Consider the following 15,833-nt stretch of genomic DNA (forward strand, 5'->3'; position numbering starts at 1 on the left):
TGGCTTTCAGACGGAACTCTGGTTCAAACTGGGTAAAAAGGCTACTTAGGTCATTTTCTGTCCTTAGATGAAAAAGGAAAGTCATTTTAAATCAGTACCAGATGTATGTGTACTAAATGAACCTTAAGTTTCTAATTGGAGTCCTAGTAAAGCTGTAATAGATGTGGCAAATTACAAACAAAATGTTCTTGTTTACATTAGTGTAACTTTAAAACTTCAGCCAAAGACTTTAATAAATGTGCTATTATTCTAAAAATGGAATTGAATGTCTATTCAACATTCAACAAAATTAATCTCTGGTGTAACTTCAGTGACTTAACTGGAATTCTAGCAGGAATGAATTTGGCCTCCTATGAACAGCTTAGTGTGTGTATGTAGATATGTGTGTATGTGTGTGTATGTGTTTCTATGTGTTTACTTAAATGTTGCACTGGCCTGGCAGTGGGAAGAAGGATGGATTCACTTAGGCGACCCAAAACTTAATGATCAGAAGAAGCTGGCGAAGCGACTGTTTGAGTGCTGTAACATATGCCTTCTTTCAGGCTGCATAATTCATACACAGTAATATTAGCTTCAACAGTTCAGCTCAATAGCAACACCTCATTATTTTATCCCTCAGTATTTATTCCTATGTTTGACGCCTCATGAAATTACTGTTAATGTGTTTATATAAGGGCAGATCTGACACAAGTGGGAAGAATTTAATTTCCCACTCATTCTTTCCTGCTGATGTGTCCTCTTCCCCTGGTAGAAGTGGCAAGTGTAAATAGTTAATTTGCTTCAATTATGAGCCTGTCCTGCTAAATTAGAAGCAGCAGGAATATGAAGAGCCAGAATTATACTTATGAGGCAGCTGACAAATCCTCGGAGCTCACAAAATCAAATCATTTACTCCTCATTGGTGCTCAAAGACCCACTAGATAAAAGCTGCAGTTCTTTAACATCTGATGGAACTTGGATTGTATGTTACTAATACTTATGTAAATTGAAGTCCTCGTGCATTAGTGTCAACATTTGTGATACAGTTACCATTTTCTCTATAACTCACAAGCTTTCAAGGGTTTCTATTTTGGTCACTAAAATAACCCAGACTGATTTGGGCATGGAAAATAACAAAGTGTGTTTTCTAAGTTTATCTTTCGATCACAGGGAAGTTTCAGATGTCGCAGCACATTATCAAGTGCTGGGATTAATCGGGTAGATCAGGAGGGGCTTTAGAAGTAATGCTGGCCAACATTTCATATCTCCAAAGCATCTCTCGTGACAAGAGACACCATAAGTCAGATCAAAATGCATCCAAGGTCGGTGTTTCAAGAGGCCTTGGCTCTGCCTGGCCTCTGGGAACACCTCACCTAGTTCCTCCTCCCTCCCAGGGTGCGATGCTGTGTCGCTGTCCTGTCGCTTGACGTGACAAATAAGCTCATTCCATGGGTGGAAGAGCCATCAAGTTCCCGTTGCGTGGCTGTGCATGTGGGGTGCCCAGTGTCAGGACATCAGACAGTTCAGGGGACTGCAGTGTGGCTGCTGAAATAGCTCCAGAGGATAGGCAGACCGTCAGGTCAAGGTGGTCAGTAGCATTTTGAAAACATAAATTTACAGCTTGTTCACTCTTTATATATGCTCATATACTCACGCAGATGTTTGTTTATCTACCTCTTGTTCCCCCTTTAAAAAGGACCATTTTTTTATTATTATTTCCATGCTAATGAAGCAATCTCCAAGGAATAACTTTAACACACGTGTAAGAGGATGAGAATGTACCTTCAGTTTAGTAGATAAACAACCACGCAAGGTTTAAATTTAGCTTTGTTTTATTTTTGTAAATGAGAATAGGAAGCAAAGGCACATCTGTGTGTGCACACTGCCAAAGTGAATTACAGGCAAAATGGATTCAAGAATAGGCACAACAGACAGCAACCTTACAGCTCCCCTCCCAGCTACCTGCACTGGCAAAGTCTCTTTCACCAGTGTTGCACCTTAGACCTGCTTGGGAGATCCACTGTTTTTCTTGACAAATTGCTGTATTGAAATTACATCTCTACCCTTTGAACCTCTAGACGAGTGCGTCAAGAGTTTAAAACAACTGCTTTTCACCCTGGTGTCTGCTCCTTCTCCCTTCCTCTGCAAGCAGCTGGGCTTAATGAGCCAGAACACAAATGGGCCAAGAATAGGCATGCATACACACAGACACAAACTCATGTCTGTGTGTATATACATACATATATATAAATTTATGTCTTCAGATTGTTTTATTCCCTTGGTTTCCACAGGGCCAGACCTTGAACCGCTTAACTTCCACTGACTTCAGAAGGAGGCAGTGTCAGGCCCCCCGTTTGCAATGCATTTTTGCTGTAGGACTTCTGGCAGCTGGCACCCCCTTCTCCCACCCAGAGCTGGGCTGAGCAGGACTACGCTGTGCGCTCGGGATGGCAAACCTTCCCCGCTGCCGCAAAAAAAGTAAAATTAATGTAGGTCACCATAGGAGCTGCAGCATCTCACTCGGTATAGGGTAATAAATAGAGGCTATCGTCTGCTGGCCTCCTGCCCAGCCCACCTGGCAGCTTGGTCTTCTTGCAGCCTCCTGGGAGCACTGAAGTCATGGGGAACATCAGATACCCCTCGGCCCAGGGCGTATTTCTAATATCTGTTTGCTCCATACAAGAGACACAGCTTTTAGATAAACACCGCATGTGGCCACCGAGTTATGAACGTTGACTTTAACTGCACTTCACCTTCTTGTCGTACTTGGAAGGAGCTGGGCCAAAAGGACCCTGGATTCCAAGTACTGCTGCAGCAACATGCATAAATAATAGCCTCAATTTTCTGTTCATTCTTCTTCCCCACCCTTTATCCATACATTCGAGCTCGATAGGAACATGGCTTTAAAACATTTGCATACAAAACTGGATTTAGGCCCAATTATTATGCTCCATTCAGGCTCACATCCTTATTTAAAAAAAAAAAAATACCAGCAACTGGAAATAATCACCACATAAATCATATGTTTAATGTCATTTGTTTTGTGCCCAACTTTCATCCAACATGCTTCTGATAAAATGTACAGGCCCGCTCCAGCAAGCTGCGAGCATCAAGCCTGTAAGGTCAAATTTAGGCCTGGCGCAAACGGCTGCAATTTCCAGTGATCTCCATCGAGTCTCACTGTTTGTGCTAGAGCTGAATTTGGCCTGTGATCTTTCTCCTGCACGCCAGAAAGACTGAATTCTTTCCCCTAAACCTCTAATATGTCATCAGTGTCTTTTTCATGCTCTACAGTCAGAGACTGCTGAGCCATATAGCTAGCCCTGGGCCTCTTTCTGTTACTGTATGTACCTAGATTAAAAATCAAATGGTAACATATTTCAGTATCCATTAAGCAATTCTGAGGATTTTTTTTCTGACTGCTGTGGGAATATCTCTCTCCATATTTTAGACAAGTGTGTGCAGCTCTAGGTGCCTTTGCTGCAAAATCAGAAGATTAAAACTAGAGATATGTCTCCCACTTGGAAAAAATACAAGTTTTCTCTATGAGCCTAGGTATGTAGGACTAGGAACGACAATCTGAATATGGAATTTAATTCTGGATTGCAGCCTACTGTATTTTATCAGATGCCATTTCTGTAACTGTAGCCTGTGAAAATGACACTCCCATGGGTAATAACACTGCGGAGACCAAAAAGACAAAATCAGTCATGTTGCTTTTGATTTGCTATTTTTGCATATACTATTTTGGGGGGTTTATGGAACACTTCCACCAAAAAAAATGTGGGCACCTTTACATCATTTTAAAAAGACAAATATAACTTGCTTGCAAGTGTCAGCTCTAAGGAGACATCCACAAGATAAACTGAAAACTTCCCCTTCTTTGTCATCCTCATACCAGCTATTTAGGCAAAGCCAGAAAAGTAGCATTGTTTTTCATAATGTTCTTTGTCAGCCAGGAGACACAAAGCTTTTTCAGACTACCATGAGGCACAAATTCTGAAAGTCTCTTTTTCTCCTAAGAGCATCAGTCAGTTTAACTCACTGTCTCCTAGTCTCTAGTATCAAAGGGGACTGTAGTCACTGGTGCCTTCTTCCATTAGCACCTGATCTTCAAAAGGAGGACATGTTTGCAGACATTTGAGTGCCTGTTTTGGCTCTTGTGATCATGACTGGGGGAAGGGAGATCTGTTCCCCTAAGGGAACAAAGGTGCAAGCCACATGGGACAGGGTAGGAGCCCTGCTGCGTAGTGTGTTGTGATGTGTTGATAATCCTCCACAAGCAAGTTGAGAGGAAGTTCATTGGGAAAAAATGACTAACCAGAACAAAAACTTGGCTCAAGGCATTACAGGTATATTTCAGCTATATATATCAGTGATGAGTTTCATATTATGTAGAAGAGCACAGGAGGCACAAAGCCTGCCTCAAGGAATTTATGATCCAGGAAGACAAGAACTAAGCAGCAGTTAAAATATATAAAGCAAAACATGACCAGAAGTTGGCATCATAAAACAGAAGTGCTGATATTCTACTGTGGTTTTAATTTGGTAAATCTAGCATTTGTGAGTGCTTATGGCTAACCATATAACCCACAATCCCTCTGTCTCCAAATGAAACTTTGGAGCAGTCAGTTTAAGGATGTGTATCACTATTAATAAAAAGAGTTCAGCCCTTGATGTAAGCTGCTACAGCACTGGTAGCCCACATGTATGGTCAGCTCAGGAAACCTGAGCTAAAGGGTGCCATTGCAATGGCCTCGGGTCTGGTACCAGCCTGTTACATTACCAATGGGGGAGCCCAGGGCATTCGTTTTCCCCGGTGGCCTAATTCAAATGCTATCTTATATACTTCTATGCACAAGGCAGAGTTTCATACTTACTCCTTTTGGAAAGTATCTTCTTCTATATTGCTGCATGCTTTGCTAAACAGTGTAAGGGAACTTGAAGCTACCTTACTGGGTGCACTTTGGAAATGTAATTAAATAGTAAACCAAGAACCTGTGTATTATGCTGTGTAAATTTGCATTCATGAAGCGCAGTAGGAAAATAATACCAGCAGCTTCCATTTGTAGACAAATGAATGTAATCTTGGTGTTTTGGGGTTTCTATAACAAGCTGAAAAGAATAAGAATAAATTAAGCTGACCCACCCTGCATATACAGAAATGATGTTTTTTCTGCCAACATTCAATATCCACAACTGGAACAATATAGAAAATAAAATATTGTGTAAGGAAACAAATCTGCTGCTGAATCAGAATGGGCCTTTACTGCCTGAATGACAATCAGTTGACATTCAATTATCATGTTAATTGAATTAAGGCAAGCTAGAAATGACTTAATTCCATAACTATATGCTCCTGTCAAGTTACTTATTTAATAATTGTTGCTTGCTTGACGGAGGAGGGGAAAATGACCTTATAAGAGATTTCTGAGATGTTAAAAATAAAATTAAATATTGCCACTATACACTGTAGATAAGCAACAGAACAGAAGCCTGCTTCTTGTTACAGGAAAAATGTTAAATGTATTATTGGAAATGATGTGTTTCATAATTTGGCTCTGTCTTAAGCATGAAACTCGAAAGAGCTTCAGCCATTTTCTAGAGCACACTTGAATGATGACACAAGCCTTTTTCCTCCCCAGAAGCACTGCAAGGATGCAACTCTGTTATACTTACTACAACACAAAACTATTTAAGCCTGAGGGCTAAAAATTCTCACAGCTGCAAAAAAAAAAGAGGTTGGGAGGGGCAGTTGACTTGCTCATACCTGTTTGAGGTGGTGCTACAAATGCTGAGGACGCTCCCCACTTGCCTGCCTTCATAAGCCCCCAGTACAAGTCCAGTCTAGCACAAAGTCAGCGAACTGGTACCCACTGCCGGGGCCGCATTCATTTGCTTTCAGGGAAGAGTATTGACAGCCAGACCTTGTTGTTACTCACGAAAATTTACAACTCCCCAGACAGACCGAAATTACCCTAATTTTTAGTATAAGCCAGGACCAATCAGAATTTCCAAAACTAGCATGAGGATCATCAACCCACTTGTATGCTGACCTAAGCAGTGGGCATCTTCAAAAGGACAACAGCATATAGACAGTGAGAGCTCAAGCTGTTGTCCTCAGAGGACATGCCAGTGCCCTTACAAGGACGAAGCGGGGTGAGCTGACCACCCTCCAGACAAGCCAGCCTGTGGGGACCATTCTGGCCAATGCAAAACATCAAAGCAGGCTGGGGTCATCAAAAACCTTTCCCCAGCCATTAAGGACTTTTTTACTATGATGACCTCCTATTACATGGTTAATGTTTATATTACCATGGAAGACGTGGTGTTCATGTGACTATTATTGGCTCACTGGAAGACCCAAGAAAAAAGGGCAAGACAATGTGTACACTGAACATTGGCTATTTCCTACCTAGATCTATAGGTAGGAAATAATTAAATAACGGCTGTATGATGATGTTCCTATGAAGTAGTGATGTTTTAGATGGAGATTTACAGAATCATTCTTAGCTTCATATTATTGAGTTAACCTTGTGCAACATGACTATTTGAGGGAAAAGTCAGGTCCCAGAGGACTCTTTCAATATGCTGTGACTGTAAGAGCACAGCAGGAGTGTATATTTTTTATATTTGTGTAATGCAAAATAAAACTCAATGTGAGAGCAGTAGATACATGATCTTTTGAAGATCATTATTCTGTGTAAAATTATTTGTTCAGCTCTGTTTTTTAAACTGGCTATCAGAATGATGCAGAGGCATTGCAATATACAAAGTGGTATAACTTAGTCTTTGTTCTGTAGGTCAAGCTAAATTCATTTTAGCAGCTAGGAACAGATTGTTGACTAATTTTTTATTCATTTTCAAAACAAACAGTACATTTCCCTAATAATCACAAGTGATTACAACTTAAAAAGCAAATTGCTACCATTTTTTTGCAAAACAATAGGAGATCAGCCAACACTATATATTTATCTTAATCTGGAGAAATTACAAGGGTGCACAGATACAGTTGCATAGCTAAAACCAATCTTTTTTCCTCTCTGTCTTTATATTTACAATTTTAGAAGCCTAAGACTTCTCTGTTTCCATTATGATCTTTTGCTTCCCTGGGAAGCAAAATCTTTAATCCTTTTAGGCAGCCTGAGTTTTGCCAGCCTGTATCTGAGGTTTGTTCTGCCTCTGAAAGCAAAGCCTCAGTGAAACAAAAAAATGTTTCACGAGCACATTCTTTATAAAAATGGTGTTGTACTGGATCCTTCCAGCCTGACACTACCACTCTCACTTTGTAGTCTGCAACTGTATTGTCCTCTGTGTGCGCACTCTGTGCTGCCAAGCCCTCTCCATTACAGGACTACTGTTTTTACTAGAGCACTGGAAGATCAAAAGAGATCCCCTCAAAGTTTCATAAAGTTTATCCTTCTGGAGACGAGATGTACGTGTGTGTTTTTCAGCTGTGGAATTCAGGAGAACACCCCAAAATTGTCATAAATAGCTTTGCCCGTCTTTTACCTTTGAATCAACAGCCCAGTTAACTAGGCAGTGTGGAGTGGGAGGAGGAAGGTGGATAGTCTTTACTCTCTTCATGGAGGCTTTCCGCAGGTGCCCAGGTTGTACACTTGACTGGAGAAGTGGACAGCAGAGACTCAAAGCTGCAGTTCCATTTTGTGTAATATTGTGAATCCCAAACGCCCATGAACACATGAATTAATCTCTGCTCTGGGCATGTGACTTAAAAATTGTGAAATATAACAGCAATAAAAAAAGTAAATTTACTTTCCCTTTATTTGTCTCCCTTACTTTTAAACCTTTCATTTGGATGTTTTTTAAGGTTTTCCCTGCAACATGGAAGGCTAGGAGTCAGTCCTGCTTAGTTACATGAAGCCAAGATGCTTGCATAGCTCCTAAGTCTACTCTTTTAGAAAAAAAATTAAAACATGAAGTGGTGAGAAACTCATGATAATATTTGCAAAGAGAAATGCTGACTTGTTCCCAAATCTGTCACTGACATGGCTAGCAGCAAGTCATTAGCTAGGCTCCACGGGTCAGAAACTGGTTCTCCTCCTGAAAACTTTCAACGCTAAATATCTACGTACGCTTTTCTAACATCATGTTACGGTAGTGCTATGAGGTCCTGCCTAACCCTGCAGATAATCTTTGATCTTGAAATTTGGGCAAAACTGAAGTGATTCTCCAAGCTCTTTAATCTATTATGAGATTGTGCACATGCTGCATTTAAGATCATTTGGTGAGTTGAGAGAAATGTACAGAAATAGATCCATGCTCCTGAGAAGTTAATTAGACCGATATGGGATCAAGACTGGAATAATGACTAACGATTTATTATCCTTAGCAGCTCCATGAAGCTTCTTTGACTGCCCCCAACAGTTTATCTGGGGAAGAGAGAAAGGCCCTTGGCTGATCTGTGTGGTGCCGTCATCTCCTCCTTCATTTAGCTCAAATGTCTTTCTGCACATTCTCATCTTCCCCAGAGGGTTTTAACTTGTCTCACAAGTGGAAGCCAGTGGAGAGGCGCACACCTGCCTTCCCCCATCCCTAAAGGTCCCATTTGCAAGTACACCCCGCACTTCACTTTGAACAATTAAACCTGAGATGCTATGAGGGATATTGTTTTTTCAGTACTGCTGGGTAGTTAAAGGGTGTTTCACAGTTAGAACAATATTTTCTTTAAAATATTTGATGTTTATTATTTCACTCTTTAAGCAGTATGAGGAGGAAAGGCTGTTTACTTAGAAAGACTTTATGAAGATGCATGAGACATACCAGTGATATATAAAAACAAAACCAGATTAATTTACCAATGTGACACTCTTTGTTTTTAGGTATACAAAAAGAAAACTGAAGCTGCCAAGAAGGAATATCTGAAGCAGTTAGCTGCCTACAGAGCAAGCCTTGTATCCAAGGTAACACATAATGTATATCCATACACACATATATATAGTGACATATTGCAAACCATTTTCAGCATTTATATAGTGCTGAGCACCATAGTATTTAGTGCAAATAGCCTTGTTTGTTATCACCTTAAACTTAGGTTTAAGGTGCAAATGCTCAATAAATACAGTCATCTCTCCAGGAAAAGATATCCTTTCCCTTCTGGTCGTAGAGACAGCACTTCTCCAGGCTGGGAGTATCATCACAGTCCAACAGAGGAAGGAGATACTGGTAAAAAGACCTCAATATAACAAACAAGCTGTGCCAGGCAGTCACCATTCCACCTATAAGGGAAAAAACCATATCATTACCCAAAATGCCTGGTTTTGGTTTTGGGTTTCTTTAAGTACTGCTTTTTACCTTGTAGTCAGAGCACAGAAAAAGTCAAGCTTAGCTCACATAGCAAATTTTCATAAGAAAATGTAAATTTCCATTTTACATCCAGCAAGCAGTGTGTGCACAATATAGGTCACCGTAAGGCTCTTATACTGGAACACACCAGTGTATCCCCAGTACACAGCTAGAAGAAGTTTTCTAAACTGATTTATTATAAACATTCTTAGTGCCCATAATTTTGTAATAGATGCTTTAAAATTTGCAATAGACTTTAAAATATGCACAAGAATGTGAAATTACTGCACTGTGTCACTGTGAAAAACCAATTGAGCAACTTCAGAATCATACCAGTTAGAATCACTTGTTTTGGGTCTATCAAAACAAATTTAGATGTGTTTTGTTCTTACATAAATAGATTTTCCTCAATTTTAGAGGTAAAGATGGCAGTATGAAGGACTGGCATATATGACATGAGTAGAACTTTTTGTTAGTTTTAAATGTTTTTGGGGTCCTGCACTATACTTCTCTGTATATTATATTAATTTGTACACATTTTCAGGGGAAGACTATAGGATTAGCCATGCAAGGACCTTTCATGCATCTTTCTACATTATCTTATTATTATTGGGCAGTGTTTGTTCTGAATTTAAAAGTTTGTCATATGGATGTTACTTCATTCATTTTTGAGGGTTGTGTCTTAGGCATTTTAATTTTATAGCTACCATCATAAATACTAATGCATTTAGTTAAAGTGATTTACAGGGTACCTTTAATTTCTGTCTTAGGGTTGTTTGGTTCTAGAAATACTGCTTGCCTTCAGAAAGGATACCACGTGCACACAAACAATTTTTTTTTAAATAGCCTGCTTATTGGCAAAAGATAGGTCTAAAAAGCTCAAAATATTCCAATAGGTTTTGAAGAAATGTACGAAGCCAACTTTTCACTTGTGAAAATAACTTGGATGTTATTATTCAGCACATCATGGACTGTTTATGTAACACTCTATATAGCTTAATTTTGAAACAGCACATGTAAAAAAACGGAGATTTTTCTTTTGATTTTATTTTTTTGGAAAGAGAAAAAAGTATATTATGGCATCTTCTGAGGTTTGTTTTTAGAAAAAAATTTAAAAGATTGTTGATCACTTCAGTGCATGAAGCCATTTGTGCATATATTTAAATGTGTTGTTAGTCAGAAAAGCACTGAAGCATTTTCTTAACTTTTAAGCAATTATTTAAATTCTGCCCATAAAGTCATGTTTTCCTCTAGTGTGGAAAGTATCAAAATATAAACTTAATGAAGCTGAGTACTAATTGCTTACTCTCATGAACACGCTCAATGAATCCAACAGAGCTGGCATGTAACTAAAGCAAGTCCATTTTGGAATAAGGATGTAAAATACCCAGATGTAATATTATATCAGTATAGTCTAAATTATCATTATTAAATATTTATAGGGCACCAGAAGAGTTGTAGTTCTTTAGACAAGCATGTAAGCATGAAGAAATATGTATAATACTTTATTAAGATTTTTTGGAGTCCATCTGGTCTTTTATGTCTATGTGTTGTATTATCATCCATAAAAGCTACTTTTAGAGAATATTATTAAGATTCCAAGACCTCATTCTCAAAAGTTAAGACATGCCAAAAGTAACATACCTTTTCCAAAAGTGCATTAATACAATATTAATGATTTGCTCACATGGTATGTTTTATAGTTTATATTGCACTCTGTGTGAGTCTCATTTCATGTGCTTATAATCAGGTGTTCACCCTGGGAGCTCCTGTGTTGTATTTACCGCATGTTGTTTAACCTTGTTTCTTTATAGGATTTTCTGTGCTGCTCATCCCAGCAGTGTTTTAGTGTAAAGAAATTCTCAGTAATACTCTGGAGCTGGAAGTTTGTATTGTCCATATTTTCAAACACAACTAAATCATTGTGAAATCAGGTTTTCAGTAATTTTGGGTGTCCTGCTTGGGACATCTAGAACTTCATTTTTCAGAGTATTTGACCAATATTACACCCTTCATGTTCATAGCAGAGCTCCAAGGACTTCAGGGTCAGCTGGCTGGCAGCTGAGATGTTCCATTGTGCTTCACATCACAGCAGGACATCTTGCTATCCAAATGATAGGAGTTACCCAATTATCAAACTTTCTTCCTTCTCACCTCTCAGAGGACTCTGCCTGTGGGAAAAGGCAGGCACAATCAGGCAAGGGTGCTGCTCAGGTCCCCTGTCTCCAGCTCAGCAGGTGCCTCACACCTCCCAAAGCAGCTGCTCTACCAGTTTCCTAACTTTTGAACACTGATTCTGCCACTTTTTTCATGAAGTACTGCCAGTTTTTAAACAACTAGTGAGTGTAGGGCTTGTATGTGTTTGTGTATGTTTTTCTGCATTTATTTGCAAGTCTTCATTTTTCTGAAAAGCAAAGAAATGGACATATGCCATGTTATACCTGAGTGGACCAGACTTGGAGTTGAATTCACTGCAGCCATCTTGGCCATTTGAGATGCTGGAATAGTCAGAATAGTAGATTGCAGAGAAATGGGGTAAATCTCCTTTTGCCAGGAGATTTCTTAGCCTCTGCCTGACAGCAAAACATTGAAATTCAGGAACATTGGTTTCCATCCCAAGCTCTGGGGTGGGAGTGGAGTATCAGATGAGGATGGTGGGCTCCGCCATGATACTCAGCCCTTTGCCCACTTTGCTCTGCTTTTTTTCTCTTCTCTTCTTTCTCTTCTCTTCTCTTCTCTTCTCTTCTCTTCTCTTCTCTTCTCTTCTCTTCTCTTCTCTTCTCTTCTCTTCTCTTCTCTTCTCTTCTCTTCTCTTCTCTTCTCTTCTCTTCTCTTCTCTTCTCTTCTCTTCTCTTCTCTTCTCTTCTCTTCTCTTCTCTTCTCTTCTCTTCTCTTCTCTTCTCTTCTCTTCTCTTCTCTTCTCTTCTCTTCTCTTCTCTTCTCTTCCCTTCCCTTCCCTTCCCTTCCCTTCCCTTCCCTTCCCTTCCCTTCCCTTCCCTTCCCTTCTCTTCCCTTCCCTTCTCTTCTCTTCTCTTCTCTTCTCTTCTCTTCTCTTCTCTTCTCTTCTCTTCTCTTCTCTTCTCTTCTCTTCTCTTCTCTTCTCTTCCCTTCTCTTCTCTTCTCTTCTCTTCTCTTCTCTTCTCCCCAACAGCAAACCTTTACTTCAGCCAGTCTTTTTCCTAGTCTTTCTCTTGTCCTCTGCATCCTCATTTCTCCTTCATACACTCATAGCAATGGGTGCATAGTGAAGGAAACTGGAGGTGAACATGAGGGACAGGCTACCTGCTCTTCATCATAGAGAGCAACCAATACTGGGAAAACCCACGTGGAGGAATAGTCTCAGCTGCTTTCTCAGATGGTACATGTTTATAAATTTGAGTATCATTTGATGGGAAGATGAGATATTAATCTTTGACACAATCTGTCATTGTCCCTTCCAGAGTTCAAGTCCCTCTTCCATTGCATCTTAAGGAAGGGCACCGAAATTTTTTGGGAGGCATATGGTGTTTTCCTCTGGATGCATTATTGACTGAGCTGAGAAGTTCTAGTTGGAGTTTGTGACACACACACACACAGAAGTTACTCACACACCTAGTATGTGTAATTTTAGACTGTGTTATTTGACAAAATCATAACTGAAAAGAGTGGAAGTGTCACCAGCAACTTCAGTAATAGGATTGCCAGCCCATCTCTAGTACACTTTTAAATGCTTTAGTGATGTCTTTATAAAATAGGGCTACCACCCAGTAAATAAGGTAAGCACATGATTGTGTAAATATGTCAGTGATGCATTAATCCCAATTTAATTTATCAGTTTATTTCCTGTATTTTCTCCTTTTTTATAATGATTTAAATTAATGGGGCTGTTGTTGAGTTTGTTCATGTGTGTAGGAATTGATATGTAAAGTAAAAATCACATTACAAAGCATTATATCTTCTGCTATGCAGATTGCCATATTGCTTATAGTACTGACTAAGCCTTTGCATTGTAAACAAGTGTCTTTATATTTGCCCTTAGTTGCAACTTTTAGTACTGTTCAGGTCCAGAAATGCAGTCTCTGGTATCTGGTAATTTGTACAGCATTAAACAAAATGCTGTGAATTGCAATTTTACTTTTTCATAAAACAAGCACTTTTTCTAGCTTAACCAGCCTTTTTTCTGGCTGACATTAGAGGTTTTGCTGCATCTTTCAAATATATATATTTAATACAAATATATATATGGGTAATGTTAAATACTTTCATATATTATATATGTGCATCTATGTATATTTATATAACATTATATGCATATTATGTATTTAACTTGCATAATATATATGTGCATATAAGTGGTACATATCTGTATGTTAACTATAGCAGTAGAAGTTTAACTGTTTGAATAGTACAAAGATTTCTCTTCCCTGTTTTGTTCTCTCTGGCTAAATGAGTCTTTTATTCTCTCTGTGTAGTGACACAACTTCAAGTTTCATGCAGACATATTTTAGCAGCTATGGCTGAAGCTAAAACCTCTCAGCAAGAAGAATATTATTCAAATTCAGAATACTCGAGCATATTTCAAAACTCTGACATTGTATCTAAGTCAAAGTGGTGTCCTCACTTGACATTGCAACAAACGCATTGGACATTTTTCAGTTTTGTGGACAGTGCAAATCCTTTGGACACGTAAAATTGCTTCATGAAGTATATGGCAGACCTAGCTTTCCTAGCCCACCACCTTGCAATTATGTTTCATAAAAAAACTAAAGGTCATACCTAATAAGACTAGCATTGCCTTAATGCCATTAGCACAACAATTTGTAACCAGAGAGTTTCCAGGCACCCAAAATATCTGTTACACTGCCTATATCGTAATACAATTGAACAGCCTAAGGAATTCGAGTCTCTTAAGACTGCAGTGAATACACATGAAAAAGTTTGAGCTACTTGTAAAAAGCAAAATGGAGACCATGTTAAAAAAAAAAAACACCAAACCCCAAAACTCAAACAGTAAACTTGGTGTTAGTTTCCCATTTCATATGTGTATGTGGTGAGAGCACTTGCCTAACATATAAAAAGGAAAAAAATATGTCAGCTCTCCCAGATCGTGCATCTCCCCCCTCCTAAGTAAATGCAGATGTGCAGGTGTGCTCTCTCCATGATTTGTTTTCTGTGGCCCAGTGAATCCCACATTCTTTTCTGCATAGTGGCCAAGCTTCAGATGTAGGGGAGCACTGCATCCTGGCTCACTCCTCCCTGAAATAAGCAGCTGCTGGGGTTTAGGACACTTCTTTTGGAAATAAAATTCTGAATATCTCTTGATAGAGTAGGCAACCAAACTGTCATGTCTCCTGGTCAGGGCTTTAATCAGTTGGCTGTTGCGTACAAGGAGAACAGCATCCCTTCTGCTGCTGGCAGAAAGGCACCTGGTTTCCACTTTTTGAGAAAACAGATTCCTATATTATAGCTAGCCCCAGTCCATGCAGATGTTTTGGAATTTCATGAAACAGTTTAGGCTGTTCTCAGTGAAAGCATCATAGAAAGAATAAATAAAAAATATGGTTATGTTTGATGCATGATATTTTTTTGTTTAGCTATTAAAGTGCTACAAGGCATTTGGCAATATTTCCCTTAAAACAATAACAAAATAAAACCAGAATGATGACATGCACATACAGCTTTTACTTTTTTCCATTAAACATTATAATCCCTAGCTGGGAAAACTATAATGTAAGGCTTTTACAGCAGGTACTTCATGCTTCCGTGATACCTCGGTCTTTCATTCTTTCTGGAGATATTATGATATAGTAAGAAATTTTCAAGGAATCATAAATAAAATTATGTATGTGCAAGTATGTGATGTATCAGAGTATCTGGTAAGTGAACATATATACTTATAAAACAATTGTCTAATCTGGTAATAACACGGATCCAACCATCTTCTTGTCTAGCAAGGAAACCAACTATCTACTGCAGCTGAAAATGTAGAGCAAACTATATTTAAGTTAACGCCATTAATTCGATTTGAGGCTAAATCATGTGAAGCTTTACATTCAGCAGTGCAAAAACCGAGACATGCTCTCACATAATTTCTGCCAAAAATGGCAGAAATGTCTTCAGCTTGAGAGAAGCCAGATTTTGATTTGGAGAGGAACTGTGTTTGGTTTTGAAGTGAGTTAATAAAACTAGATTTCACTATTAGCCTAGTGCTTCCATTTGGGGAATTAAAACACTTGTATCAAATTAAAGTTGCATATCCTTTATCACATGTACCCAGGTTACATTCATAAAACATCCATTTTTACTTACATACCCTGAATGAATCCGTGACAATCCCCTGTAGATGATGACAAAATGTGTATTTAGATTTGAAGATGTTCTTCTGAGCCACCTCAGCTAATTATAGATGACAACCCATGGCTTATTCCTTTGTTCTGAAACATCAAGAATGTGTCAAAAAGCTTCTGAACTCTCTAGAGTCCCAGATGTTGTTATTGCAATAGGTGACTAGAATTAACAAAATATGAAACGTCATTTGCTAAGAGCCTCTTGTGACTTAGGTAGGAAGG

At 38.9% G+C, this 15,833-nt stretch overlaps 1 protein-coding gene across 1 annotated transcript in view; it reads left to right on the plus strand.

The window, feature by feature from the left end:
- The window catches only part of TOX (thymocyte selection associated high mobility group box), a 226,640-nt gene that overhangs the window by 192,070 nt on the left and 18,737 nt on the right, over nucleotides 1-15,833 (plus strand). The window contains exon 6 of the mRNA XM_072851257.1: nucleotides 8,823-8,903. Within this exon, the coding sequence (XP_072707358.1) occupies nucleotides 8,823-8,903 (81 nt within the window). The remainder of the gene's footprint in view (nucleotides 1-8,822; nucleotides 8,904-15,833) is intronic.

The sequence above is a fragment of the Ciconia boyciana genome, chromosome 2 (assembly GCF_034638445.1).
Source record: "Ciconia boyciana chromosome 2, ASM3463844v1, whole genome shotgun sequence".
Taxonomy (NCBI): Eukaryota; Metazoa; Chordata; class Aves; order Ciconiiformes; family Ciconiidae; genus Ciconia; species Ciconia boyciana.